Source organism: Schistocerca gregaria, chromosome 2 (assembly GCF_023897955.1).
Source record: "Schistocerca gregaria isolate iqSchGreg1 chromosome 2, iqSchGreg1.2, whole genome shotgun sequence".
NCBI classification, from domain to species: Eukaryota; Metazoa; Arthropoda; class Insecta; order Orthoptera; family Acrididae; genus Schistocerca; species Schistocerca gregaria.
In genome coordinates, this window is record NC_064921.1 from 234175020 (window position 1) to 234201178 (window position 26159).

Below are 26159 nucleotides of genomic sequence, written 5' to 3' on the forward strand. Positions count from 1 at the left end.
ATGAAGTTTTTGTTAGGGATGATGTTACCTGGAATGGTGAGTCATTCACAGACTAGAAGTAATTACAGGTATTCCCAAGGAAAGTGTGTTGAGACCCTAGCTGTTCATATATAATGTTAATGACCTTTCAGCCAATATTAATTGTAAACTCAGACTTTTTGTAGATGATTTAACTTTGTATAATGGACCACTCCCAGAAAATAGATGCAGTCAGATCTTGACTTCAAACTGGTGCAAAGCTTGGTAATTTGCTTTAAATTTACAGAAATTTAAAGCTGTACATTTCATAAAATGGAAGAACTTACAACCTTGTACTACAGTATCAATAAGTCACAATTTTAATCATGGGTGTTACAATTTGTAGGTACATGAAATAGAATGACCACATAGGCTGAGTTGTAAGTAAAGCAGGTGACACACTTTGGTCCTTTGGGAGAATACTAGGGAAATGCAATAAGTCTACAAAAGAGATTGTGTTATGAACACTCATGGGATCCATACCAGAATTTTTCTCAAGTGTGTGGGACCTATACCAAGTAGGATACAAAAAGTGTATAAAGAATGGCACCAAAAATTGTGATAGGTTTGCTTGACTGCTGGGAGAGTATCACAGAGACTATAAAAAAGCTTAATGAGCAGACGCTTGAAGATATGTCTATAAAAGTTACCGGTTAAAGCTTATATATATATATTGTTTAATGGCTAAATCAGTTTCGAAATGTATTCCTGAAATTCAACTTAACTGTAATTACTATAGATATACTACCGAAAGTAACATACAAAAATTTGTGCCCAAGTGCGACTGGAACCCAAACTTCCTGCTTCTTGTGAGTGGTCGCTTTACCACTTAGGCTATCTGAGAACGCTCTCCAGGCTGCTTTAGGTCCTACATGTGTACTTGTAAATATGAAGTGTTAGAAGGGTAAGGAAAGAGCAAGGATGGATGCAAAATCACACTGGCTAGCTGCACATGGTGTTGTGGTAATGCAGTGGGAAAAACAGAAAATTTGTGCCAGACCGGAACCTGAACCTGGACTTACCACTTCTTGTGTACTGTTGCCTTAACCCCTTTGGCCTTCAAGGCACATTCCACAACTACCTCAAATTTCCAACTTCTCGGACACTCCAATGCAGCATCCCCTGTCCATTGAAGTACCTGTTCGCAAGTTATGATTCCCATATCCACAGTGAAACAAACGTTGGGAAGCGATTACCCTCTTTTTCCGAAGTAATGTCTGACAGAGTTCAACTACTCAGATATATACACATCTATACCTATTACAGTTAAGTTAGATTTCAGAAATAAATTTCAATATTTGAAATTGTAGTTAATCATTAAATATAAATATTGATAATGAAATCGATGCACATACCGTAAATACATATTAGTGTCAACTATTCGTGACAAATGAAACTTTGTGTGGGCTGGGACTAGAACCCAGATTTCCGCCTGTCGTGAGTGGTCGCCTGAAACATTTTGTTTATCCAAGTATGCCCCCAGTGCTGTCAAAACCTCTATATGTCATGAAGTCACCATCCAAATACCTGCACCGTCATGAAACTAAAACCACAGGAAGACTGTAGTTATTTTTCTATTGCCAGGCATGATTATATCATTAATGGCAACTGCGTTTTTGGCAATACAATGTCTTTCGGACATTTATGGTTCTTTGAAGGACTTTGTATTGTAATAAATGTGGTACTGCAGAAACATAAACATTCTTGCCATTAATTAAAAATATATATAAGGCAAAAAATTAAAATGATATTCTATGACTGCTCATTGTCTTGATACTAAAAACCTACACAGGAATAATGATATGTGCAGGTGTGGGTTAATGAACTGATAATCTATGAGAAGGCGATGCTGCATCACCGATAGTACACAAACAAAAGATAAAGAGCTTTGCTAGCTTTCAGAATGAACTTCCTTTTCCAAGCTTGTAGGAGAAATATGTACACACACATACACATGCACGCCTTTCTCCCTACATTGTACTCAGTCAACTACCTGCTCTTTTCCGGCCCACAGTGATTGTACTGGGATGTGCCAGATCTGCAGGATCAGTTGGGGTGAGGGCTGGAGAGAGGTGGGAGGCAGTGAGGGGGTTGGGGGGAATCAACTAGTGGCTGGCTCATGAGAGAGTGGGCTAGCTGGAGATAGAATGGTAGAATGGACATCTGGGCACATGATTTCACAGACTAGGGAATAGTAGCACACAACTAGCTGACATGGGTTGGGGGGGGGGGTGGTGGTTGCTGGGGTATGGGATGATGAACACACACACACACACACACACACACACACACACACACACACACACACACACACACACACACACACAGGTTGGGGAACAGTGAATTACCTTAGGTCTAGGCCAGGGAGGTTACAGGAGCCAAGGATATGCTGTAAGGATAGCTTCCATCTGCACAGCTCAGAAAAACTGGTGGTGCTGGGGAGGATCCAGATGGCACAGACTGTGAAGCAGCCATTGAAATCTCACATGTTGACTCTGCTGCATCTTGTGTCACTAGAAGGTTCACCTTGTTTTAGGCAACAGTTTGGCAGTGGAAATTCATTCTAGTTGACAGCTGGTTGGTTGTCATACCAATGTAAAACACTGTGCACTGGTTGCAGAAAAGCTGGTATATAACAAGGTTGCTTTCACAGGTGGCCCAGCCTCTGATGGCCTTGCTGCAATTGAACACTACTTCTCCAAATGCCCTGCAGATTCCACACCCACCACTTCATTCCTTGTACACCCACCCAACTACACCCTAACCTATAACTGCTTCAAGGGAAGGTATGCAAACAAATTCGTGGCACAGCCATGGGCACCAGCATGGCAACCTTCTGTGCCAACCTCTTCATGGGCCAAGTAAAGGAACGTTCCTGGCTTCTCAAGATCCCAAACTCCTGGTCAGGTTTTGGTTTATTGCTAATATCTTTATATTCTGGACCCAAGGCCAGGACACCTTATCCTCATCTCTCCACAACCTCAACATCTTCTCTCCCATCCACTTCACCTGGCCCTCCTCTACCCATTGTACACCTTCCTAGATGTCAATCTCCTCCTCTCAGATGGGTGGCTCCATCCACCCATACCTCGGTCCACATCAAACCCTCCAGACCTAATTCACAAACAGATCTCCCTTGTCATATCCACACACACACACTCACACACTCACACACACACACACCTGATCTATCTTTACAATCACCCCAAGAACCAACCACAAAGCACCACTCCCCATTGTCACCCAATACCCCCTGGGGACTGGAATGACTTAACTATGTCTTTTGTCAGGGCTTTGATTATCTATTGGCATGCCCTGAAATGAGTAAAATGCTACCCTTGATGATAGTTCCATTTCCTGGCAAAGTGCTGTTCTGCCATCCACCCAACCTCGACAACATCGTAGCCCATTCTCATGCCACTCCCACCCCCAATCCCCTGCTACAGGGCTCATACCCTTGTGGAAAACACAGATGCAAAACTTGCCCAATCCACCCACCCAGCACCACCTACTCCATTCCCAGGGCAGGTTTCCCAAACCCCATCAGTGGCTGGACCACCTGTGAAAGCAGTCATGTTACATACCAGCTATGCTGCAAGCACAGCACAGTGTTTTACATTGGTATGACAACCAACCAGCTGTCAACTAGAATGAATGGCCACTGCCAAACTGTTGCCAAAAACAAGGTGGACCACCCAGGGGTACAACATGAAGCAGAGCACAACAAGCGAGATTTCAATGGCTGCTTCACAACCTGTGCCATCTGGATCCTCCCCAGCCCCACTAGTTTTTCTGAATTGTGCAGGTGGGAGCTATCCTTACAGCACATTCTCCTCTCCCATAACCGCCCTGGCCTAAACCTAAGGTAACTTGCTGTCCTCCCACCCTCCACCCAATAGAGAAAGAGTGAGAGAGATAGAGAGAGAGAAAAGAGTGTGTGTGTGTGTGTGTGTGTGTGTGTGTGTGTGTGTGTGTATGCATATGCATATGCATATTTCTCCTGCAAGCTTGAAAAAGGAGGCTAGCAAAGCTCTGTACCTTTTGTTTGTGTACTTATCAACAACACAGCACTTCTGCCTTTCAGTGAGCCATCTCCTTTATTCCTAAATAATTCGTAAATCTCAACCAGAACTTTCTGTACATTATTAATCTATTAGAAGAAATAGACAGGTGTGTGACGCGTGATTGGGTTGATCTGGGGTGCGTGCTTGGGTAATGTATGTGGTATGCTGACTATTTGTGATAAACGGAAAATCCAGTTTTGAATCCCAGCCAGGCGACAAATTTTCTTCTGTCGCTTTATGTAGTGTATGTATACCTATTATAGTTAAGCTGAATTTCACTAATAAAATTCAATATTTGAAACTGTAGTTTCTCATCAAATATAAATATGTATAAGGTGAAGATGGACGTGTGATGAAAATGACAATATTCTATGACTTCTCATTGTCTTGATTCTAAAAACCATCTGGGAATCAGAAGTTGTGCAAGTGTGGGTAGTTGAATTAATAATCTATGAAAAGAAGTGCACTGCACAACAGAATTAAGGGAACAAGTTTTTGAAACCCAATAATTCCGACCCATTGCAACACTTAAGTTTGAAATTGGTCTCCAAGTTGTATATAACCTCGCTCTGTGATAATGCAAAAGCATCATGGCCTGTGACATCACCCTCGTGCTTGATGATGCTTCAAACAGCAAGATATTAATACATGAAGAAGAAAAAGAGCCACAGCTCTGAAGTTCATGTGATGTGGAAGGTGGGTTAATGATGTCACGTTGACACCAAGCTTCTCCACAATTCAGTCCAGTGCCACTATAGATTTGTCACATGATGGGAAGGTCCTCACAGCCCATCTTATCCAAATGTAATCCCCCTTACTTTTAACACCTCTCTGATGGAGGTTAGAACCACTATGCGCAGCATTGAAATCATGCAGTTTTCTTATGAGTGACTGACAAAAACATTTTGTGCTCAGAATCAACACAGAAAGACCTCGGGCAGGAGGGGTGTGGGAGGGGTGGATGGCAAAGGACTTCATGGGGGGTGGGAGAGGGGGGGGGGGAGGGTGTGATGCTTAGATCACCTATGTGGCAAGGGTGACCATGTGCAATAACTGGGAAATCTGGGTTTGAGTCCTGATCTGACACAAATTTCCATATGTCACTTTAGGAAATAGTCTATACCTATTACAGATAAAGTTGATTTTCAGGAATGAATTTCAATATTTGAAACAACAGCTCATCATCAAATACAAAATAAACCAATTTCAATACTTTAGTCATTTTCAGTTGCGTTATGGAACATCCAAAAAAACACAATTCCACACGTGAAGCCACTACATTAACAAAATAAATAAAAACTTAAATAAATTCAAATTGATATCACAAAAACATGGCAAATATGAAGCATGAAGATATAAACTGCCCATCCCATGAAATCCTGTTCCTAAATTCAAGAAATAGCTTTAAGTGAGGACTTCAGGAAAATACTACAGTCCTATACATATTGCTCTCATAGGGATCGCGAAGATGTACTCAGACTAGTTACAGCACAGAGGCATTTAAGCCATCATTATTCCTTCACAACACACATGAAATAAGTCCTAATAAATGGTACAGTGGGAAGTACCCTCAGCCACACATTTCATGGTGGCTTGCAGAATATGGATGTAGATGTAGAAACGAGACTGCAATTCTAAGACATGATGAACATGAAAGAGAGGTGCCATGTGAGAAAGGAATTAAATAAGATTGTAGTATTGTCTCGCACGTTATGCATTCTGTACTTAGAGCAAGCAGTAAAGCAAATCAAAGAGATATTTGTGAAAGATATTAAAATTTAGAGGAACTGAAAGAGAACACAACCTTTAAGATTGTAATTCTGTTGTATACAACAGAGGCTTGCAAGATGAGTTGAATGGAATGGATATTGCCTTGAAAAAAAAATAATAAGAAAATAAACAGAACAAGGATAATGTTAGGTTGAACTTTTTTATGTTTTGTGTACATAGAAGTGCCATGACTTTGTTTTGTATTCAGTTATTTTACTATGCTTGCGTATATTACTGTAGTACTGTTTGGAGTTACTGTTTAGTGTTTAGTGTAATAAATGTGTGTATTTACAATTACTGTAGTGCCAGCCGTTGTGGCCGAGCGGTTCTTGGCACTTCAGTCCAGAACTGCGCTACTGCTGCGGTTGCAGGTTTGAATCCTGCCTCTGGCATGGAGGTGTATGATGTCCTTAGGTTAGTTAGGTTTAAGTAGTTCTAAGTTCTAGGGGACTGATGACTTCGGATGTTAAGCCCCACAGTGCTCAGACCCATTTGAACCATGTGAATTACTGTAGTATTCAGAGTTACTGTTTAGTGTTTTGTGCTAAAAAATGTGTGTATTTACACATTGGTATTTTAAGAATTACATTTAGCCTGGCCACTAACCAGATAACATATTATGTAGCAATGAGAATTCAAAGAACCGTGAAGACAATCCAGAATGGCAACAACAGAACTTGTGGAGCACTCCAACAGTGGCATCTTATGGAACAACAACAAGAAGCATAAAAAGAATACTGCTAAAACTGTTGCCAAAATGCAGTGCTACACCACTGGATCAAAAATAAAATGCACCAGTGTTTCCTGCACTCAACAGAAAGAAGTGACAACAACCAGAAACATGTGTATGTCCTATCATGGATTGGCAATGACACTGATGAAGCTCTTTGGATATGAGGAGTCAGTAAGGAAAAATATTCTGAGCAACTATTTGTCAATTTTAAAGTAAAAGCATATGTACCAGTGGCCACTTATGAGTCCCATGCACAAAAGAAGAAGCAGACATTATCAGAATGGGTGGCTGATATACGTAATATCACAAGGGATTGCAATCTCATATACAAACACGACAACCAAAAGATTGCTTATATTGATGGATTGATCAGAGATGTCATTATACTGCATCCATCATGATACCATATGGAATTCAGCCATACAATACAGCAATCCTTCACTGGACGAAGTTTTAAAGATTGCTGAAGCAATGAGGCTTCTCAAAGAATGATTAAAACAATGAAGAATGAAAATACAGGAGATTCATCTGAAATTTTTCAAATGACCATCCACCACAAATCAAAACAGCCACATTCAAGAAGTCCATCAAAAGAAAGGAACCCTAAGCAGGAAATACTTCATTTCATATTAATCACTGAAAACATTCAATGGAGCCCAGATTAAACTAAAGGGAAAAAACAATGGCAATGATCAAATATAAAAGAAAACCAAAGAGCTTCTGTTACTGGCTATTAACTTGTGATAAACAATTGATCTCTTTGGCGTAAACTTGTTCAGTGCCTTCAATTTAAATATTAGTTAAAATAAATCACTTATTGCAAACATGGTGGTTCATAATAGCTTTAAAGAAGCCGAGAAGAAAATATGCCAGGATCATGAATCTTTTTCCAGCAGTAGAACACAGAAAGCAGTTCAGAATTTGAAGACAGGAGTAACACCAAAATTTTTCATCCACATACAAGTGCTGTTTGCTATGATGGATAAAGTTAAAGAAGGAATTGAAAGACTGGCCAAGACTGGAAGCCAATGAAGACCAGTCAGTGGGCTACACTAATTGTGACTGTATCAAAGCCAAATTGATCAGTAAGAATCTATGGAGATTTCAAAGTGATTCTAAATCCACCAATCAGAAATACACCAGTATCAATACCAAGAGCTAAGGAACTCTTTCAAATAATCAGAAATGGCAAATATCTTACAAAAATAGCTTTGTCAGATGCATATCTCCAGTTGGAACTGGGTGAAGAATCAAAGATGATGATAGTTGGCAATACTCAGCTTGGGCTCTTTGAATACCAGAGTTTACCTTTTGGTAGAGCAAGAGCTCCTGCAATATAACAGTGATTTATGTAACAAATAACAAATACCCTACCTGGATGTTCTGGTTACCTGGATAATGTAATTGTCACAGGCACAAATATGAATGAGCACATGAAAAATATGCACATACTTTTCACGTGACTGGAAGAAAATGGCGTCAAGTGTGATAGAAAAAACGTGAATTCTAGGCCACATCACTGATGTGGGTGGAAGCTGACATTCCGAAGCTATAGTCTGTAACATTCCATCCTGGATTTTCCATTGTTCAAAGCTATAGTCTGTGAGATGAGTGAATGGTATTGAAAATTCAGGCGGGCAGACAGCAGTGTTGCCGAACATGGCTTGAAACAGCATTCCGCACTCGGTCTCTACTTGTATGCATTCTTTAGTAGCAGAAACAAAAGAGTTGATAACATGCAGGTCATATTTGTATGCATAAATTTATTTACTGTTGCTATTTGTAATATATGTATAATCTCAAAAAAATTGAAAAGAGCTACTTAGTATCTACTATGCTGAAATGTAAAGTTATTTGTCAAACTTCGCCATATAAATGAAAACTATTTTTTTTTTCATCCTTGAATATACACAGTTTTTGATTCCATTGACGAATATTAGCAGTATCAATTAGTTCTGCAGTGAGTGACTGAATAATTTGTGAGTATATTAACAGTTATGATCTGAAGATGGTACTCACAGTAAGATGATAGGTCACTGGCATGCTCACTCCTTACATTTCTTGAGTGTGTTGTAGTTATGCTAATGGAAAACCACCACTCTCATTACTGTAAGATAGTCTTCTTTAGCGCTGCTTGAACTATCACAGCTCCCTCCCAATTGTATAATTAAATTTACTACGCATTCTCCCACAACACCTTTGTTTCTGGTTGCCTTTCTGATGACACTTGTTGTGCTGTTCAAGTGTTTGTCACTCCTCACTTGTCACTTGTTTGATAGCTGTTACAAGAAGATTTTCAGCTTCAAAGATTGTGAATTTTTATGTTTTTGCAGCAACATTGTTTTTTTTTTATTTTTTTATTTGCACCCATACCCCTTCAATGGCATTGAAGTGACAGTGGTATGGAGGAAGCCAAACAATTTAATGGCTGTGCCTTTTGGCAGTCTCATCAATTACATGTGTTGGAAATTGTGGTTACTATTATGCCACCATTTCACGTAATTCTACCTCCTCCATATCTTGTCTGAAATCCCCTTTTCAGCTGCTGAATAATATTTTCTTTTTTTGTTGCCAAAGTTGGTGTCCTGTTGTGAACAATGAAATGATAATGATGATGATGACTATCTCTGGTGGACTTGTCAGATTCATCATATTCGATGTTTTGAACCACTTTTGAAAAACCAAGCTGTTCGGGTTCATCTCTTTGAGGTAGTCACCTCACTTTATTGAATGAAACATTAACAAGCAATTTGGTACAAAACCAGCTAATGTACTTGCATATAAAACAGTAATTAATCCTCCTTTTCTAACAGGCACTGTCATGGTCCCATGGGGTGTTCCATCACTCCAGCTTCCATGCAAGGACTGACTGGCATTAACCCTCATTTCATCCAACCACACTATATTTTTGAGTCTCACACCCATGACTACATAGAAATCTGCACCACCATGTGACTGCATCTGTCCTTTCCATCAGTATTGTCAAGGACTTTTAAGGTGGGGGGGGGGGGGGGGGGGGACAACTGAGATGGAGAGAACAAGCAAGATGCTCTGGAGAAATTGCTGATTACTTGCCACACAGTTCCAAATACAATAACTGGACATCTCACTCCCAGAAATACTTCATAGCTTCCTCAGCTGAGGATAACTTGTCATTGATCAGTTCATCAAAGGAGGAAGAAAAGCCAAAGAAGGATTCAAACTTTCAGGTTGGTGATCAAGTGTATGCCAAACATTTCTTAAACAATTTGTCAAGTGGATCTCCATGGATCATTGACAGTGTAATCAAACAGCTGGAAAATATGTGGTACATAATAAAAGTGCCTTATGGAACTGTCAAAAGGCTGCAAAACCAACCCAAAAAATGCCACACCTTGAAGAATAATGGTCAGCACAGATCTGAAAGGGAATGGGTCTTAATTCAACTGCCTCCTGAAGAAGCAGTACAACAGGATGAAACTGGAGCACTGCCTCCTGAACCAGCAATAAAACAGGATGAAAATGAACACCAGGTTACTTCAGGGATTGAACCAGAAAACACACATATTGAGGGGACATCTACCAAACATAGGAGATCAACAAGGCTTTGTCAAATGTGATCTGTTACAGGCTATCCTCAAATTAACTATAGAGGAAATGTTTTATTTGGACTATTACAAATTTTCATAAAATTTATGTCCATATACATAAGTGCTACAAATTTCAGTTTTGCATTCAGTTGTTGTTATTTTGCTATGCTCACTTTGGTTACAGTATTATTGTGCAGAATTGCTGCTTTGTGTATCATCAATAAACACATGTATTTACATACCATCTATTTCAAGAATTACAATTAGCTTGGCTGCTAGCGAAATGGCATCTTAGATAATTTAGAGTAGTTGAATTAAGTAAGATGATGCCAATGGAATCACATTAGGAAGCCAGAAACTAAATGTGGTAGATGAGTTTTGCTATTCGGACAGCAAAATGAGTGATGGTTCCTGAAGAAAAAAGAATGTAACATGCCATCAGTAATGGCAAGAAAATTTTTCTTAAAAAAGAAAAGTATGCTAATAGTTAGTTTACTACAGATTACTCTGCAGATACATGTATTACCATGTTTTGATTTAATATTAAAGGCTCCCCTTTTCTTTACGTATTACTCCAGAAAATCAGAAATTATTGTAAAAGCAGACTGCAGTTGTAATTTTGTTTACAGCTACAATAGCTTAAGAATTATCCTATCACCTCAGAGTTTTGTAAATATGTTTGTTTTGTGACAAGTTTGTTGTTACTTTTTAATGAAAATGTGTTTAAGATTTTTTTGATTTGTTACAAATTGATGAAACCATTTTGCTTGGAGTTTATGGTAGATGCATTAGCACAACTTTTTAAATATGAGATCTGTATTCGTGTTTTATCCTCCATAAGACTCTCCCCTCTATGGAACAAGTAATACACTCCTGGAAATGGAAAAAAGAACACATTGACACCGGTGTGTCAGACCCACCATACTTGCTCCGGACACTGCGAGAGGGCTGTACAAGCAATGATCACACGCACGGCACAGCGGACACACCAGGAACCGCGGTGTTGGCCGTCGAATGGCTCTAGCTGCGCAGCATTTGTGCACCGCCGCCGTCAGTGTCAGCCAGTTTGCCGTGGCATACGGAGCTCTATCGCAGTCTTTAACACTGGTAGCATGCTGCGACAGCGTGGACGTGAACCGTATGTGCAGTTGACAGACTTTGAGCGAGGGCGTATAGTGGGCATACGGGAGGCCAGGTGGACGTACTGCCGAATTGCTCAACACGTGGGGCGAGAGGTCTCCACAGCACATCGATGTTGTCGCCAGTGGTCGGCGGAAGGTGCACGTGCCCGTCGACCTAGGACCGGACCGCAGCGACGCACGGATGCACGCCAAGACCGTAGGATCCTACACAGTGCCCTAAGGGACCGCACCGCCACTTCCCAGCAAATTAGGGACACTGTTGCTCCTGGGGTATCAGTGAGGACCATTCGCAACCGTCTCCATGAAGCTGGGCTACGGTCCCGCACACCGTTAGGCCGTCTTCTGCTCACGCCCCAACACCGTGCAGCCCGCCTCCAGTGGTTTCGCGACAGGCGTGAATGGAGGGACGAATGCAGACGTGTCGTCTTCAGCGATGAGAGTCGCTTCTGCCTTGGTGCCAATGATAGTCGTATGCGTGTTTGGCGCCGTGCAGGTGAGCGCCACAATGAGGACTGCATACGACCGAGGCACACAGGGCCACCACCCGGCATAATGGTGTGGGGAGCGATCTCCTACACTGGCCGTATACCTCTGGTGATCGTCGAGGGGACACTGAATAGTGCACGGTACATCCAAAACGTCATCGAACCCATCGTTCTACCATTCCTAGACCGGCAAGGGAACTTGCTGTTCCAACAGGACAATGCACGTCCTCATGTCCCCCGTGCCACCCAACGTGCTCTAGAAGGTGTAAGTCAACTACCCTGGCCAGCAAGATCTCCGGATCTGTCCCCCATTGAGCATGTTTGGGACTGGATGAAGCGTCGTCTCACGCGGTCTGCACGTCCAGCACGAACGCTGGTCCAACTGAGGCGCCAGGAGGAAATGGCATGGCAAGCCGTTCCACAGGACTACATCCAGCATCTCTACGATCGTCTCCATGGGAGAATAGCAGCCTGCATTGCTGTGAAAGGTGGATATACACTGTACTAGTGCCGACATTGTGCATGCTCTGTTGCCTGTGTCTATGTGCCTGTGGTTCTGTCAGTGTGATCATGTGATGTATCTCATCCCAGGAATGTGTCAATAAAGTTTCCCCTTCCTGGGACAATGACTTCATGGTGTTCTTATTTCAATTTCCAGGAGTGTACATTGTACCTAACTTATATAGTGAAATATGGATCATGTGCAGTGCAGATAAGAAGTAAATAGAAAATTTTAAAGTCTGGCATCACAGAACAATGCTGAAGAGCAGATAGAAAGATTGAAAGCATAATGAAGCACCACCGAATAAGAATGAACAGAGGAAAGAAAAAGCTTTTGAACACAACTTGACAAAAATGCAGGCTAGATGAATAGAATAGACCCTGTGACATCAAAGTCTGTCTGGTTAATTTGTTAGTAGCAGTGTGGAGTAAACATTTGACTACAATAAGCAGCTTCTGTTGGTTATAAGTTGCAGTCTCTCAGATTTGGAGAGTCCCTGCAAAAGAGAGGCTAGCATGGAGATCACATCAAATCACTGTTGGAACAGGAAACTGTAACAATACTAGAGAAAAAAGGAAAAAAACCAGCTCTGATGAAAAGAATAAACCTCACATGGCAAAACCACACTTCTTGCTTAGAGATGGTTGCAAGAGTAATGGTTCCAATGCGTGGAAACTCTTTCACATTAAAAAGTTCAAAATCATCCGTCTCTAACATAATTTACCCTTACTGCGTACTTCCCAATGAAAACAGATAAGACTGTGGATTGCTGCAATGTGAGTCACTATGGGACGAAGCAGTGTTGACATTATTGGAGGCCATGGGGAAGTCAACTTTCCTTGCAGCCTGGCCTGCAGAAGTGGCCTCTCCTGCACTACCTTATGTTGATATTGTCACACTTTCTCAGAAAAGTTGCTAGAGTGTCATTATTCACTGGGAAATACTTCTGTGCTCATTTCAGAAAAAGAATATGTTCATATTAGTGAGGGCACTAATAACCATGCCACTGAACACCCTAAAACGCTGTCGACGACAGCGACTACAACCACCACCACCACCTCCATATTACTACTTTTTTTTCTAAAGTGTTTTATTTTTGAACAAATATCATCCTTGCAGCAATTTTCTATTGGCGTACATTCTCAAAACGAGTGATGCAAGTTGAAACAGATGACATTCATATAAAAATTTAAAGATGAGAGCTGTATTTGAATAAAATAGTTTGTAAATAACCAATCACAGTATAGATCTTCAGATATTACATTGGTGTCCAAAATTAAAGCAACAAAACAAAATTTGCAAGGTTGCATTTATTTTGCCACAAAACATTATAATCATGGGATAGAAAAGTAGAAACAATATAAAGAATACAGAACATAAACAACTGCAACATGCGCAATGGCAGACAAAAATGTTCTCTGTTTTTTCCGGCTTAATGGATTTACAAATCCATTTTGAAACCTGGTTAATGCACTCAATATGGGATGTAACCACCTCTGGCACCAATAGAGGCCTTTGACGAGGCGTGCTGTGAATGATGTCATCAATCTTGAGACAATAATGCTCATTCTTCGTGTTGTGCTGCTCACAAGTCTTGGAGAGTGGTTGGTGGATGCTGATGTGATGCAATATGTGTCCCTAGTGGATCCGAGATGTAGCATATGGTCAAATCAAGAGAGTGAGCAGGCCACGCCATGTGTACAATAGCTTCCATTTCCAGGAAAAACATCAACTACCCGTGCTCTATGAGGTCAAGCATTCTTGTCCAGCAGTAAGATGTCTGGGCCCACAGCACTTCACAACTACTACAAATGAGGTCCCATGATCTTGTCACAATACCTGACAGCAGTTAAACCTTTCCAATTTAACCATACAGTTTGGTGAAGAGGTATTCGAATGGTCAATGTAATCCCTGCCCTCAGTGTTAGTGATCATCCTCGATATCAGTCTCTTTCCACAGTGGTTGGGTCCCAAAATCGTTTTCTTTGTTCCCTCAAGATGCGAATCCATCAAGAATCACTATCCAGACCAAATTGTGACTCATCTGTGAAAAGAACATTGGCCCACTGTTCGTCTGTCCAGATGGCATGTTGACGGCTCCACTCTAGAAGCTCCCTTCTGTGAAGACATGTCAGAGGTACACATACAGCAGATTTACGACAATAAAGACCACTCTGCTGAAGCGTTATGTATACCATTTGTCTTTCTGCAACTCATCCAGTGGCTGCTGCGCGGTCAGATGACAGTTGCTGTGCAGTACTGAGGTGGTACCATCATGCTCTTACAGCCAAATAACAGTTCTTTCTTTCCGATTTTACACTTGGTCGGCCCCACCCTGGTCTTTGGGATACAGTTTTGATCTCTATAAACTGTCACCACATCTGTTAAAGAACAGAACGATTTACATTAAGCCATCTGGTCACATCAGTTTGCGACTGTCCTGCTTCCATTCCTCTCATGGATCTCCACTGCAGAGAGCTTGGTAGGCTTCTTCTCAGTGCCATACTGCACCACCTGTGACTATTTAAAGAGCGATTGTAGATGTGGAACTACCTGGCAAACACTATCCAATTTGATAGGTGCCCTGATGTCTTTGTTGGTAGGGTTCTCTGTTGACCAGAATGCCATCTTCCATGCAGGACATGATCGTACAGACATTAGTTGACAGTTTGTATGCTTATGTTGTGAACTAGACACAAGGTGGGGAAATAGTGGTTTGTTGCTTTAATTTTGGACACCAATGTGTAAGTGCAAGTGTCATTGTTCACTTTAAAAAATACATTTTTCAAGTAAGTAGTGATAACACTATTCTGCTGCCAAATTTTCATACTGATATTGAAGCCTTGAGGAGGACTTTGTATTGTTCTGTGCTCTGTAACACAACTCTTGAGGAATAATTGCATATCAGTAATGCAAATTGTTTCTCTTGCACTTAGATTCAGAAAAAATTAGACCAAGAAGAAGCAAATGAATTTGAAAGGAAGATCCGTGCTCTAGAAGATTCAGGAATGGATTCTGGTGTGGAACTAACCAGTGAAGATGAGAAAGAAGACTCTGCAGACCTGTGGGTTGAGAGGTATAAACCCAAAACCTACATTGAGCTACTGAGTGATGAGGTAAGCTCTCTCTCTCTCTCTCTCTCTCTCTCTCTCTCTCTCTCTCTCTCTCTCTCTGGGTGAAATGCTGTACCCACATTCATGAGTAAGGCGGTCTCGCTGTTTTACCATCCAGATCTAAGTTTTCTGTTCTTTCTGTAAATCACTTTAGGGGAATGACACTTAAATTCCTTTGAAAAGGACACAGACCATTCCGCCTAATATGAGATTGTGCTCTGTCTAAAGACCTTATCATCAATGGGAGTTGAATACTAAACTTTCTTCCTTTAATCCTTAGAGCTGAAGGTACTAATGATCCTGTACTCCAACTTTGGTATCCTTTATGTCAAAAGGCTGACATTCTGCCCAAGCTTGCCAATCACAGATTTACTTCCTTGTTCCTAAAAATACTGTCTATATTAGTTCGAGATTATAGTTGAAGTTTGCTTGAGGGGCACAAACTTCGATTCTCTGTTACTATTTCAACCTGTACTGTGAGTAACATAAAATATTTTTCTGGTGAGGGTTTACTTTTATTTTATTTTATTTTTTCATAATTTGATCAATGCCAAAACAGTTTTAGTTCACTATTAGTATTACAGTAGTAGAGGAAATACCTTTATATGTAGAGGGAATGAAACATAATAATGGTTTTAATATCAGTCTCAAACTGAAAGGAAATACACAGACAGAAAAAAAAATTGCAGCAGCAAAAAATAGTTAGTGTAGGGTAATGAAATTTGGAAATACATTTGTCTTGGTAAGATATTTAAGCGATTAATGTTGCAAGATCATAGGTTAATGTAAACACAAGATAAGCCATTGCAAGTGTGAAATGCTCATACATTAATGATCTATGTAACCCCAGAATGTTGAATGTAGGCATGCAAACATGCATGCATTATGTTATATCGGTGTCATACTTCAGTCTGTGGGATGGAGTTCCGTGCCTGTTGCACTTGGTTGGTCAATACAGGAATGGTTAATGCTGTTTGTGGATGAAACTGGAGTTGTCATCTGATAATGCCCCATATGTGCTTGATTGGAGACAGATCTCTGGATCATGCAAGCCAAGGCAACATGTCGACACACTGTAGAGACAGATGGATTACAGTAGCAGTATGTGGGCGAGTGTTGTCCTGTTGGAAAACCTGAAATGCTATTCATGAGTGGCTGCATGACAGGTTGAATCACCAGAATGATGTACAAATCTGCAGTCAGGGTGTATGGGATAACCCCTAGAGTGCTCATGCTGTCATGCGTAACCACTCTCCTGGACTGTAACTCCAGACCTAGATCCAGTATGTCTAGCATGTAGACAGATTGCTTGCAGGCTCTCAACAGTCCTCCTACTAACCAACATATGACCATCACTGGCAGTGAGGCAGAACCAGCTTTCATCAGAAACCAAACAGACCGCCACACTGTCCTCCAATGGGCTCTCACTTGACACTGATAGTCACAAATGGTAATGGTTTTTGGTCAGTGGAATGCATGTTACATGGCGTCTGATTCAGAGCTATCTTTGAAGTAACCATTTTATAACAGTTCGTTGCGTCATTGTGGTGCCAGCTGCTCCTCAGATTTCTGCTACAGATGCAGTACAATGCACCAGAGCTAAACATGACGGCCTTCCCTTGCAGTAGTGCCACATGGCCATCCGGAGCCTGGTGTTCTAGTGACTGTATATTCTCATGACCAGTGCTGCCAGCAATCATGAACTTGGTTACATTTCTGCCTAGTGTTCTTGCAATATAGCAGAAGGAACATCAAGCTTCTCATAGCCCAATTACGCAAACTTAGTTAGGTGTTGATAGTGGCGTCTCCGTCACCTTAAAGGTTGTCTTGACTAAGATTAGCTCACCATGTCCAATCTCGAAGGTAACTAGTGCTCACTACTGTCACAGCGTGTATTTAAAACAATTGTCATCCTTGTAGGAGCAGTGCTAGTGCCACTCTTATGTGACTGGCGCGAAATTGGAATAGACATCATTGTTCTGAAGTAGAAACATGCCTGCCAACTTTCATTTATGTCACGTAATTCCTTCATGTTGTTGTGATTTTTTTTCTGTCAGTATATTTACCTAGTATATCCAATTCTGCTTGCCAAAAGGTGAAGGAAAAGAAAAGATAAGAAGTCAAAAGCACATATGTGTCAGTTATCTCTGAATTTGTGAGCACGTAGTCCACAGACAAAATAATATAGAGTGTGATGCATAGAATTGTAGTTGTGAATTGGTATGTTTTATCCTGTTCCTTGGAATGTGCAGCATTGAAGAATTGCAGTGTTATAGTGATAATCTAAACTGATATATTTTTTAACTGACGTATTTTGGATTTTAACGATGACAGTTATGGGATACCTTCTTTTACCTGACAAAATGTACTGAAGATCCTAGCAGTAGTAGGAAGTACCTTTGTCACTTGACTAGATACAGCCACACTCCAGTTCAGAGTAGTTGTAGTTAAAAGTGCAAGAGTGGAAAGTGATCATTGAAAAAGTCTTTGTGAGCAGCAGCAGCAGCAGCAGCTTTCTGTAAACAAAATGAAATTTATAACAGTGAGGAGGAAAAAGCAGGGAAGTGTAGACAGAGAAGGTATAAGAATTACAGTTGCCAGTGGTTTATTTAGATGAAACTTGGATTCATACATATTATCCTCTGACTAAGTGCTGGCAAAGAGATAGTGTCCATGGAGTATTGTGTGTCAAAAGTGCTGATCTTCATTTAATCTTCTCAAGTGTAAACATGAAAGTGCTTCAACCCACTCCGCCCACTCCACTGCAGTTTCTTTTACTGGGTAATAAGTATCAGATAGGCACCAGACCACAGCCTATTTTAGATTCTGTCTGTAAAATTGCTTTTGTATCATATTCAAAATCCTGCAATAGTTTGTGACTCTGTGTTTACGTATATGTGCAATTAGTATGGGACCAGTAAAAGAATTCAAAAACATTATGTAATGTAAGCTTTTCTTCAGTCCTCTAGGATTTATAGCAAATACTTATGGCAACTTTATGACATAGCTTCACTGAATTGTATTTGGAATGCCAACATTCACTTACTGAATATCTGTGTAAGGTTAATTATGTTTACAGAGCACCAACAGAACACTTCTTCATTGGTTGAAGTTATGGGACAAAGTTGTATTTAATCGTGAAACAAAAACAAAACGAAAACATAAAGAGGAAAATAAAACTAAGAAGCCTTTTTCTGGTAAGTGAAGATTTATGTATATACAAATTCTTCTTCATGAATATTGTATCAGAGATTTGTATCTAGTAAATATTATGAAGTTGGAGGTGCATAGTATTTCTCAAATGTATTAACATGTGTATTTTTCATATGTATTAACATGCTCCTATTTTAAAATTGTAGAACTGCCAATATGAATTAATTCTGTGATGTTATCATCAGGCAAACAGTAGTTGTAACATTCCAGAAACTTTCTGACAGGCTGAAAGTATGGTATTTACTATGCAAAATTTGTTGAATATGTAATTTGTAAAACACGTTTTTATCTTGTTCAAATAACTTACGGGAATGCAGCAGGGTGACATCATTGACAATCACCTGTATTTCAACATAAAATGATTGCCAAGAGCACTGCTCTTCTGTCTGTGTTTTAGAAGAAAACCTAAGGATTGTCAGGCTCCATTGACACGCTGCGGCAGAACTGCACCCACAGGGCATGCTGAAGCATCTGAAAAGATCACTATGGAGGCTCTTACAAATGATGTGTGAACAGTGCACCCCTGCCCCCATGAGGTTCACATGGCATACTTCGAATGCTCTTCTGTAATTGGTTATTATACGTGGAAGTGTGGAATCGTGCACTACATGGAGTAACACCTGGAATTCAACAGCACAAATTGTAAAGTGACGATATGGGTTTATTACACCTAGGTATTAACGGAGTCCTCACACTGTCATTGACACTGGATACTCCCTCAGGATGGCAACACATTTTGGAGATGGGTGAAGATGATGCAACCAACACATGATCACTATAGGCGTAACAGAAGTTCAGGCCTAATCAATAAACCTTTGGAAAATTTGTGCAGCATTGCACAGCCCATAAAACACTTGTAGGAAATTGCCAAGGTAATCCCATTCCTGATGTCCAGGCGGAGCTTCAAGGAATCCTCAGAACCTTAGGCCCCCTACAAAACCTTTCACCTGACTCCCTCAAACTCCTGACCCCACTGACACCTCGCACTCTTACCTTCTACCTACTTCCTAAAATTCACAAACCCAAACATCCCGGCCGCCCCATTGTAGCTGGTTACCAAGCCCCCACAGAACGTATCTCTGCCTACGTAGATCAACACCTTCAACCCATTACATGCAGTCTCCCATCCTTCATCAAAGACACCAACCATTTTCTCGAACGCCTGGAATCCTTACCCAGTCTGTTACCCTCGGAAACCATCCTTGTAACCATTGATGCCACTTCCCTATAAACAAATATCCCACACGTCCAGGGCCTCGCTGCAATGGAGCACTTCCTTTCATGCCGATCACCTGCCACCCTACCTAAAACCTCTTTCCTCACCACCTTAGCCAGCTTCATCCTGACCCACAACTTCTTCACTTTTGAAGGCCAGACATACCAACAATTAAAGGGAACAGCCATGGGTACCAGGATGGCCTCCTCGTATGCCAACCTATTTATGGGTCGCTTAGAGGAAGCCTTCTTGGTTACCCAAGCCTGCCAACCCAAAGTTTGGTACAGATTTATTGATGACATCTTCATGATCTGGACTCACAGTGAAGAACAACTCCAGAATTTCCTCTCCAACCTCAACTCCTTTGGTTCCATCAGATTCACCTGGTCCTACTCCAAATCCCATGCCACTTTCTTTGACGTTGACCTCCATCTGTCCAATGGCCAGCTTCACACATCCGTCCACATCAAACCCACCAACAAGCAACAGTACCTCCATTATGACAGCTGCCACCCATTCCATATCAAACGGTCTCTTCCCTACAGCCTAGGCCTTCGTGGCAAACGAATCTGCTCCAGTCCTGAATCCCTGAACTTTTAAACCAACAACCTGAAAACAGCTTTCGCATCCCGCAACTACCCTCCCGACCTGGCACAGAAGCAAATAACCAGAGCCACTTCCTCATCCCCTCAAACCCAGAACCTCTCACAGAAGAACCCCAAAAGTGCCCCACTTGTGACAGGATACTTCCCGGGACTGGATCAGACTCTGAATGTGGCTCTCCAGCAGGGATACGACTTCCTAAAATCCTGCCCCGAAATGAGATCCATCCTTCATGAAATCCTCCCCACTCCACCAAGAGTGTCTTTCCGCCGTCCACCTAACCTTCGTAACCTCTTGGTTCATCCCTATGAAATCCTTAAACCACCTTCCCTACCCTCTGGCTCCTACCCTTGTAAGTGCCCCCGGTGTAAAACCTGTCCTATGCACCCTCCCACCACCACCTACTCCAGTCCTGTAACCCGGAAGGAGTACACGATCAAAGGCAGAGCCACGTTTGAAAGCACCCACGTGATTTACCAACTGACCTGCCTACACCGTGATGCTTTCTGTGTGGGAATGACCAGCAACAAAGTGTCCATTCGCATGAATGGACACAGGCCGACAGTGTTTGTTGGTAATGAGGATCACCCTGTGGCTAAACATGCCTTGGTGCACGACCAGCACATCTTGGCACAGTGTTACACCGTCCGGGTTATCTGGATACTTCCCACCAACATCAACCTATCAGAACTCCGGAGATGGAACTTGCCCTTCAATATATCCTCTCTTCTCGTTATCCACCAGGCCTCAATCTCCGCTAATTTCAAGTTGCCGCCACTCATATCTCACCTGTCATTCAACATCATCTTCGCCTCTGCACTTCCACCTCGACTGACATCTCTGCCCAAACTCTTTGCCTTTAAATACATCTGCTTGTGTGTGTGTGTGTGTGTGTGTGTGTGTGTGTGTGTGTGTGTGTGTGTTTGGGTGTGGACGCGCGAGTGTATACATATCCTTTTTTCCCCTTAAGGTAAGTCTTTCCACTCCCGGGATTGGAATGACTCCTTACCCTCTCCCTTAAAACCCACATCCTTTCATCTTTCCTTTTCCTTCCCTCTTTCCTGCCGAAGCAACTGCCGGTTGTGAAAGCTTATAATTTTGTGTGTGTGTTTGTGTGTTATTTCATTGTGCCTGTCTACCGGCTTTTTTCCGCTTGGTAAGTCTTGGAATCTCTGTTTTTAATATATTTTTCCCATGTGGAAGTTTCTTTCTATTTTAAAAACTGCAGTTTGGTGGTTCTGTGTGTCACCACTATGTGTTGTGATTGTTGGCTGAGATTTTGCAGACAGGCTCGCCCTTTGGCCACAGGAAGCTGATGTATCCTACATACAGAGCATCTCTGATGGAAATGTTCATCCTAGTCTGGTGTGGAAGCTGTGTGTTCACTTTTCCTGTGCGCTAGGTTTGGCTTCTCCATCCTTTATGTGCTCCAAGAGCCACAACCTGGTGCTTGTGCTTATGTTAAATTTGCCACAGAGTGATTATATGACACAGTGCACATGTGGAGTTGCAACGTCTGAAATTTTGTTTGCATTTTCTGCAAACTTATTCAGCTCCTGTTCCTGTATCATTGACAGTATAAAGTGTGGCATGTTTCTCACAAGTGTGACAACCATACAGAGTGCAGGAATTTGCCAAGCACTTAGAAATGTGTCAGCAAACAGCCCCTGCAGGAACTGGGATGATTTTCTACCTACCAGCTCCTTGATGTATAGCAGCAATAGCATGTGTGTGGGTGATGGTCACCATACTATCTCTTCCTTTAGCTGCTTGCATCGGTCTTTCACTGATCACACCACTCACTTTGAGGGCTGTTTGACTTCTTAACAGTGCCAGAAATGCTGCCTTTGTTATGCTAACAGCAGCAGAATAGCTCTTGACATGACTGAACCATAGTGCTGGGCTGCTTGTCCAGAGCGGCAGTGCTCTGAAAGCTGCACAATGCACTTCTGCCCCTGGGTTCCACAAACAGGGCAGCTGCGGCTGAGTGGCATTATTGCTGCAGAAAGGAATCAGCTGACTCGTGGTTTATATTTACTGCAGCTGGTGATATCTGTTTCTGCTCTTAGCATTTGTTTTGTAATGCAGTTGCATTCTCCTGGTTGAGATGCTCTTGATCCCACCGGAATTCTTGCTGCTGGTGCAGCAATTGCTGCTGCTCATGTAGATTGTGATTCTGTAGATGATACTGATGATGCAATCATTATAGCTGCATCCTCAGATGTTCCAACACCACATCCGATGATGGCAGACCATCGACATTCAGGTCTTATTGATTGATACTCATGTCTCGCAGACTGTTGGTACTCAGGCCTTGTGTGGTTTTGGTATTTGCACCCCCACAAAGCTCCAGTTCTTGAGTTAGGATCACCACTTATGGGATAAAAATATGTTTGAGTTATTAATAGTAGCAAAATATGTTTGTCTTATGAATAATAGCGCAGAGATTTATTTGTGCAACTTTGTATGTAACATTGCTTACAACTAGCATCAAATCAGATCACCGCAGAGGTACAGACTGTCCTTCCCACCACATGTAGTCTCCAATAGTACTTGGGAAATACCTGTCCTGATGTTGCTGGTTCCGTGGTGTGGAAGTGAAAAGCGCTGAGATGCCACAGGTATTCTAGTAGAATATGATACTAATCTGAATGTCTTGGGTTTGATCTTTTGTCAGTCACTTTTCACTTCTTTTACCTCTGGTGATGTTTTTTGAAGTGAAAAATTCTGTGTTGCACTGTGGTTTGGAATCCATATTAAACTGTAGGTCCTTCTACAACTGATTGGGTAAGTAAATTCAGAGGACAGAGGGAGGCAATGTCATACCATCTCCAACATGAGCATGCCTTGTAAAGCACTGTGGTTTACAAAACAATATTCGATTTTGATGACTATTTTTCTTAGTTATGTAATATGGAAAGAAGTGTATGTAGAATTTATTATATGGTCAACTAGTGGTGAAGCCCAGCATTCCCCAGGTATTTATTTATGTGCAACCACTCCCTTACCACACGGCATCTGGTCTTGTGCTTAATGTCTGTGACCTCATGACTCCTGAACTGTGTCTCCTACAATGATATAATTTTACACTTACATTCAGTGGTATATGTGCATACTGTCTTTAAAATGGGTCACAAATTCACTTAGTAATAAAGAAGAAATAAATTTTAATGTCATGTCTCATACTGTACTTTTACTTAGTGAAAAACAGAAAAGTAGTATGTGATAAATAATTTTCCGTCCATCATTTTAGAGGTGTTGCCAGTGAGAAAAAAAAGTATTGCTTTGAAATTACGTGTAATGTTTGTTACAAGCTCTTAGCCACAAATGCTGAGCAGATAAAGTCTGGAAATTCACGTGTCGTGTGCAACGCTTCTTTTTTATCCCCACCTTCACTCCTTTGATAGCTGGATGGTTCTTACCCCCACAGCGATTTTCACCTCACAGTAAGTTATATGTGTGCCAAGTTTGGTTGAAACTGGTCCAGCAGTATAGGAGGACATGTGGAATAGATGTGCTTGCACAAGCACGCGCGCGTCCACACACACACACACACACATTTTTACGATATGCATAAAACTTAATTTGAATTATTTTGTTAAGGTATACATATATCTTTTTCTTCTTTTCAGAAAACAGGTTCCAGAAGAAAATAGTTCAAGAAAAAAGTTTTGATGATCTGGATGAAAATGGCTGCCCACAGTATAAAATGGCTTTATTGTGTGGCCCACCAGGCCTGGGAAAAACTACACTTGCTCATATGGTAGCTCGACATGCAGGTATGTAATATTTTGATAATGTAGCTTATGGTACTATCTCAGTCATTTTTATACATACTTTTTGCATTAATAATTTGTGTCAGTGGTGTTAAGGAACTTTTGACAGTATCTCATGTTTATATTATGTTAACTTCAAAATCAATTCATAACACAGATAATCTTTAGATAACAGAATATGTGGTGATACTTATAATGACAAAGAGAGACCTTTAAATGTGAACATTTTGAATTAGGATTTATAGTGACTGTTACTGATAGCAATTGAAATTCAAGTTTACTGTTACCAGTTAATTATTTTTGTATTGCCGCTGTGTGTTTTAGAGATTTAAATCCCCGGAATCTGGTGGATTTGTGTGAATCGATATGTTGTGTGTGTTGTGCCACCCCAAAGTCGTACACAGAACACGTATATCTTATTAATTCCTGTAAATCCAGCTGGTGATGGAGGTTTAAACCTCTGAAACATGTAATCGAAATAATAATTATTTATGACTGGTAACATTAAACTTGTAGTTTCAATTAAAGACACACTTCATGTGTGGACAAAAGGAAACAAAAGTTCAATTGACATGCATAGTGAAGAGAGAAGAAAATAATTAAAAGAAAAAGGGCTTATATTTAAGCTGTGGCAGTGGTGAACTGATGTTCAGTCTGAATTCAACAATTACACTGTTGGAAGACTGAAAGTCTTGTACATATTGATGTTGCTGTGAAATACTTCATAAACACAGGCCAGAAAAGAGTTTGTAAAAATGGTAAATCCAGAGTAAAACATGCATAAATGCACCAATAAAACCATTTGCTGATTATTTACTTTAGTGAAAACCTCTTCAATCTTTTAATTCGCAAATTTTTTTATGGAAAAAGTGTACCAAAAATGGCAATTTTGCAATATGATGCTCCACATTGGTAGAAGGTTAGTGATTATGAAAAAGGGAAGTGGTACAGTGTGGGCTGCATTTACATTGAAATTTAAACAAGTACTCCTTTGTCCCGCTTGTATCAGAAATCTCCAGTCCTTTTAATTCTGCGATCTGCTCTCCACATTTAGTTTCTGCTTTCTGTTTGGGCTTAAACATATGTGGGATTAACAATAGTTGCTCTTGAAGTTATGCAAGCTACACAAAAATTTTTATAAACACCCCTTTATGTTGAGCAATATCAGATATAAAATGCAAGTATGCATAATGGCTCGCATCTACTGACTATGACTGCTACCAGAAGAAGAAGAAGAAGAAGAAGAAGAAGAAGAAGAACTAATAACTTTCTTTCTATCTTTTTCCCTTCTAGTCAATGACAAATGAAAATGAGTCAGCAGCAGAGACATGATTGCTAAAGTGAATGACTATCAAAAGAAATATGAATGAAAAAATAATAAAGTAAATATTACATTACTACCATGATACGAAATGATCTGGGTAAGTTGCAACTTCAGGAAGTGTGGCATACAACAAGTTGGATGTTAAGAAAGTGTGGAAGTAAGGAACACTACAGAGTTAGGTCTTCCATTCATTGCAACAAAATGGATAAGGGAACACTATCTTTATGCAGATGACAGGATTGGGGCTGCTTCCATTCTGGTGGTGTAGGCACACAGTTGACCCACCTGACTGAAGTACAGGGCAGAATTTCTGTGGCAAAAGCTTTGTGCTTGCATGAAAAAGTTGAAAAATGTACTCTGACAGAGATCTTTTGCATTTTGCTTTTTTACGGAAAAGAAAATACTGACACCAGTTATGTCTATGGAAGTATTGCATTTATCCAATGCTAGCAACTCGTGAAAATCCTGGTCTATTATTATTATTATTATTGTTATTATTATTATTATGAGGAATTAAATGAAAAATCATCAATTTGTTAACTACTTCAGAATTTTACTGACATCTTTTGACAAGGTATGTGTTATTTTTGTCATAGTTTCTCCCAAGCATTACATTTGATGACTTTATTTC

At 40.8% G+C, this 26159-nt stretch overlaps 1 protein-coding gene across 2 annotated transcripts in view; it reads left to right on the plus strand.

Moving 5' to 3' along the window:
• The window catches only part of LOC126336764 (chromosome transmission fidelity protein 18 homolog), a 443331-nt gene that overhangs the window by 34846 nt on the left and 382326 nt on the right, over positions 1-26159 (plus strand). For both annotated transcript variants that reach the window (XM_050000773.1, XM_050000774.1), the window contains exons 7-9: positions 15220-15399; positions 18476-18593; positions 24061-24207. In XM_050000773.1, the coding sequence (XP_049856730.1) occupies positions 15220-15399; positions 18476-18593; positions 24061-24207 (445 nt within the window). The remainder of the gene's footprint in view (positions 1-15219; positions 15400-18475; positions 18594-24060; positions 24208-26159) is intronic.